The following is a 5,406-nucleotide window of genomic DNA, read 5'->3' as shown; positions in this document are numbered from 1 at the left end:
AATTCTCCTGCCTCAGCCTCCTGAGTAGCTAGGACTACAGGTGTGCACCACCATGCCCAGCTAATTTTTTGTATTTTTAGTAGAGACGGGGTTTCACCATGTTGACCAGGATTGTCTCGATCTCTTGACCTTGTGATCCACCCGCCTCGGCCTCCCAAAGTGCCGGGATTACAGGCTTGAGCCACCGCGCCCGGCCTGCCTTCTGAATTATTAAAAAGTGTGTGTGTGTGCACGTGGTGTGTTCTGTGCCATGAACAATGAAATTCACTATGTACTTACCTTTCAAATAAGGTATCCATTAATGACTCTCATAATCCTTCTAATCAGAGTGTTTGCCTGCCTAGAATACCCCATCTCCTCACAGATGAGCTCTTCCAGACCCCAGGAGAAAGAATAACTAATCTAAACTCATGTAGTTGGTTGGCAGCTGTCAGAATAAGAGTGCAGGTCTTCTGAATCTTTTTTTTTTTTTTTTTTTGAGATGGAGTTTCACTCATCTCCCAGGCTGGAGTGCAGTGGCATGATGTTGGCTCACTACAACCTCTGCCTCTCAGGCTAAAGCAATTATCCTGCCTCAGCCTCCTGAGGAACTCGGATTACCTCCTGTGGTGTGTGCATGCCACCACACCCAGCTCATTTTTGTATTTTTAGTAGAGACGAGGTTTCACCATGTTGGCCAGGCTGGTCTCGAACTCCTGACCTCAAGTGTCTGCCCACCTCGTCCTCCCAAAAGTCTTCTGATTCTTGCATAGTGCTTCCTCCTGCAGCCTAGCGTGCCTTCTCACATAGGGAATGCTGGTAAAGAGCATGGACTGTGGAGTCAGAAAGATACCAACTCCAAGAACAGCTCCACCATCTTCAGCCTCTGCTTCCTGAACTTCCTTAGGTGTAAGATAGAGTTAGTACTATCCCTGTGCTCAATAAATGTTAGCTGCTTTTATTGTAACAGAGGGCTTGCTGTACATGAAATCACTATACTTTACAGTTTAAAATAGGAAGACCAAGAGTAAATCCCTTCCAATCCTAGTTCCAGGTTCCTTCATCCATGCAGTATGGTCACCTTTCTTTTTTTTTTGAGACAGAGTCTTACTCTGTCACCCAGGCTGGAGTGCAGTGGTGCAATCTCGGCTCACTGAAACCTCTGCCTCCTGGGTTCAAGCGATTCTCCTGCCTCAGCCTCCGGAGTAGCTGGGACTATAGGCACACACCACCATGCCCCGGCTAATGTTTTGTATTTTTTTTTAGTAGAGATGGGGTTTCACCATGTTAGCCAAGATTGTTTCAATCTCCTAATCTCGTGATCCACCCACCTCGGCCCCTCCCAAAGTTCTGGGATTACAGTCCTGAGCCACCTCGCCCGGTCACCTTTCCTTGGAGACAGCTTGCCTCTTTCCATCACCCCTAATCAACCATTCTATCCTTCTCTTGAGTACTTGTTGTCTTTTTAACGTTTCTTTCATTATTCAGTTAGCCTTTTTATTATTATTCAAATTATTCGTTTTTTCTTTATTTGTGTAGAAATGAAATGTTGGAATACAGACTGAGCTTGTAGTTAATAAATAGATGTTGATATATCTGTGAAAATGGAAACAGAGGCAGTCTATGAATAAATACACTTTTTCCATGAACTCAATCCCAGGACAAGGTGGACATTGTCCCTCAAAGCTTTTTTTGCCCTCAGTATGGCATGAGAAAAAGAGAACCAATAAATCAGACTGCATCTGCATGAACAGAGTTCACTTAGAAGCTAGCCAGGAATGCTAAATGTCCTCATCAATGGTTAAACCGATAAGCAACAAAGATATTCTGAACACAAGTTGCTATCATGGCTGAATTCCACTCTGCTCCACTAGCTAGGAACAAGAGTCAAGTGTCAAACCCAGAGAAACAGTCTCTGCATGGTCAACCACAGCACTAGCTGCACACCACTGATCTGCTCAGAAGTCACTTCAGATACAGGCTATGTTTGACAAGATTCAGGGTTTTGTTCTCTCCTCTCCTTCCCTTGGGAAGTTGAGACGGTTGAGGAGGCATTGAAGTTGAGCTCCATTGAAGTTGAGACGGTTGGGAAGGCATTCAGACAGTCATAAGTGAAAACCCTTTGTTTCTCTACAGGTGGTGACTTTCGACGCAGGGGGTGTAAGTGGCCACAGCAATCACATTGCTCTGTATGCAGCCGTGAGGTATGATTTTCCGGGTGATGGAGGTGGGGGAGGGTTTGTTCATTTGATTAGGGCTTATGGTTTAAAGTCTAAAGCACTTTCCTACTTTTTATCTAGCCCATGAAACTCACTGCTGGCTTATCATCAAGCCCTTTTTGGCCATGTTGCTGACTGCATCTTACCACGTCCTCTCTCTGAGAAATCTCTCTCAAATCCTAGTGCAAATGCTCATCTCCTGAACAGCTGAATTGTTTTTTACACACTGAATACTGCAAATGGGGTAGCTGACTTTATTCATCTCTTCTCTGTGGCCACAGGAAGCTTGAGGGTCAAATTGGCCACCCCTGTGGCACATGGACAAGACTTTAAGGAATGAGTGCTGTGACACAGTGCGCCTCCGGCTCCACCATCTTCTTCTTCCCTCACTCTGACTTCCTTCACGTATTTTATACAATTCTCAAATCTTTCTTTGGAGAAGGAGGATATACATATATAATATGAAATGCTTTTGTTCTTTACAGTCACCCTATTTTACTGATATTTATTTACATTTTACCAATAAAAATAAAATGTGGCCAGCCACGGTGGCTCACGCCTGTAATCCCAGAACTTTGGGAAGCCAAGGCAGGAGGATTACCTGAGGTCAGGAGTTCAAGACCAGCCCAACCAAAGTGGAGAAGCCCCATCTCTACTAAAAATACAAAATTAGGCTGGGCACGGTGGCTCACGCCTATAATCCCAGCATTTTGGGAGGCCAAGGCGGGCAGATCATGAGGTCAAGAGATCGAGACCATCCTGGTCAACATGGTGAAACCCTCTCTCTACTAAAAACTACAAAAATTAGCCGGGCATGGTGGCACATGCCTGTAATCCCAGCTACCCAGGAGGCTGAGGCAGGAGAATCCCTTCAACCCAGGAGACGGTGGTTGCAGTGAGCCGAGATTGCACCATTGCACTCCAGCCTGGGCAACAAGAGTGAAACTCTGTCTCAAAAAACAAACAAACAAACAAACAAAATTAGCTGCGCGTGGTGGCGCATGCCTGTAATCCCAGCTACCCAGGAGGCTGAGGCAGGAGAATCCCTTCAACCCAGGAGACGGTGGTTGCAGTGAGCCGAGATTGCACCATTGCACTCCAGCCTGGGCAACAAGAGTGAAACTCTGTCTCAAAAAACAAACAAACAAACAAACAAAATTAGCTGCGCGTGGTGGCGCATGCCTGTAATCCCAGCTACTCAGGAGGCAGGAGAATCACTTGAGCCTGGGAGGTGGAGGTTGCAGTGAGCTGAGATTATGCCATTACACTCCAACCTGGGCAACAAGAGCAAAACTCCGTCTCAAAAAATAATAATAATAATAATATTAATAAAATAAAAATAAAATGCAAACTCAAAGGTATTGAATGATGTTGAGTCACACAAACATGGACGTGTTTCCTGTCCCCTAGCAAAGTGCTTCTCCCAAGCCCCTGATCAGTGGTGTGGCAGGCCTGTCACAGCTCCTGAGGAAGGAAAGGAACAACTTGAAGGGAAGGACTTATTTTATAACCTTCTAAACATGCTCAACACTCAGACTGAGGCAATGCAATATGTAAAGTTGGAAATGACCTCTCCAACCATTAAGTCCAGCCACCTCATTTTACTGAGGCTGTGAAGTGGTTTGCCCAACACTGCAGGGTGAAACTATGGCAGAGGCAGAATTCAGGAATCCTGGTTCTCCATTCATTATTCTGTCAGATGCATGTGAAGACCAACCTAAACTGAAGAGCCTCCTTGTCCGTACATTTTACGTCACTTGGTGGAAGATGCTAGAATTTTACCCACATCCTCTTTCTAGGCTGCTTTCCTATTTCCTTGACTGTGGAATGAAGGAAGACTAGACTGCTCTCCCTGTAAAGACTATTCAGTTCCTGGTCCAGCCAGCGCCACAGCTTTAGAGGAGACATGTTTCTAGTTGCATTAGGTCCCTTCAGATTCCTGGTTACAGTGTGAAATAAAAATGTTTTTTGACAATATATGGAAAAATGATGCAGCCCCAGAGGGGTTTTTCCAACCACATGGTTACTCTGAGGCCTTGAGCCTCCAAGGCTAGCATGGACAGCAAGCCCCACGGAGAAATGGAAAATGGTCCCACCTCATTCTGGATGCACACTGAGCCTGGTGATTTCTCACCAAGCATTTACACTGCACCAGAGAAAGGATCAGGTCAGGTCTGTTGCAAAGAAACTAAGAATACCTCAACAGGCAGGGTGCTGGGGCACTTGAGGTTGAGTACCCGGTCCCATTCCTGGTCCAGTCACCACTGAAGTGGGGAAAGCAGAGCAGGTGTCATTCTGGGCACAGAATCCAAGGGAACAACTCTGTGTAGATAGAACTGCCTGGGGCCATTTTCCTCAGAAGAGGCTGGCATGCCACAGGCTCTCAGCATGAAGGTGGGCCACTGTGCTTCAAATAAAACAATTCATGGTCATGCCACCAACATACTAAGACCTTTTTCTCCACAGTCATCTCCTGTCTGCTAAATTCACTAGACTCACCTTAGTCCTCAGCCACTTTGACCTTTCTGTGGCATTTGGCCCTTCCTGTCCCTCATGGCAATGCTGCCTTGGCTGATATGGCACCAGCTTGCCCTCCCTACTCTGGCCTTTCTGGCTACTTCTCAGTCTCTTCCTGGCTTCACTCCCCACAGCGGCCCCTTGGTCCCCCTGTCCCCAGGGCTTGCTCCCCAGCCCTCCTCAGCACAGCTTCCTCTGTGGCTTGAAGGGCTGTAAGCTCTGTTTTCAGACAGATGCCTCCAGTGCTCACTGCTTTCCCTGGATATCAGAATATCTACAGGGCTTTGCCCAGAGTACAGGACAAGCCACCTCATTCTCAGAATCCCAGAAAGCTTTTTCAGGTTTTTCTCTCTCTCAGGCTCTGCCAGGCAGTCAGTTCCATGAGTTTGTCAATTCCCTCTCCACTTCTCTTCTTTAACCCCTGCTCCCAACAGTCCTTGTTCATGTGAGTATGTGTGTCTGTGTGCTACCTTCCCAATCCTTCTCTGTCCCAGCTTTCTAAACAACAAAGTGGGGAGAAGAGCTGGTGCTCATTGCAGTTAGTATTCCCCTGCTCTTAAGATGGTGAGCACAAGGCCGGGCGCGGTGGCTCAAGCCTGTAATCCCAGCACTTTGGGAGGCCGAGGCGGGTGGATCACGAGGTCAAGAGATCGAGACCATCCTGGTCAACATGGTGAAACCCCGTCTCTAC

The 5,406-nt window shown here is 46.8% G+C and overlaps 1 protein-coding gene across 2 annotated transcripts in view; it reads left to right on the top strand.

Moving 5' to 3' along the window:
• The window catches only part of PIGL (phosphatidylinositol glycan anchor biosynthesis class L), a 102,857-nt gene that overhangs the window by 82,946 nt on the left and 14,505 nt on the right, over positions 1-5,406 (top strand). For both annotated transcript variants that reach the window (XM_037727236.1, XM_017496824.2), the window contains exon 4: positions 2,116-2,183. In XM_037727236.1, the coding sequence (XP_037583164.1) occupies positions 2,116-2,183 (68 nt within the window). The remainder of the gene's footprint in view (positions 1-2,115; positions 2,184-5,406) is intronic.

The sequence above is a fragment of the Cebus imitator genome, unplaced genomic scaffold (genome assembly GCF_001604975.1).
Source record: "Cebus imitator isolate Cc_AM_T3 unplaced genomic scaffold, Cebus_imitator-1.0 Scaffold223, whole genome shotgun sequence".
NCBI lineage: Eukaryota > Metazoa > Chordata > Mammalia > Primates > Cebidae > Cebus > Cebus imitator.
Note: the sequence above shows the minus strand (reverse complement) of the source record. Positions and strands in the feature narration are given on the sequence as shown.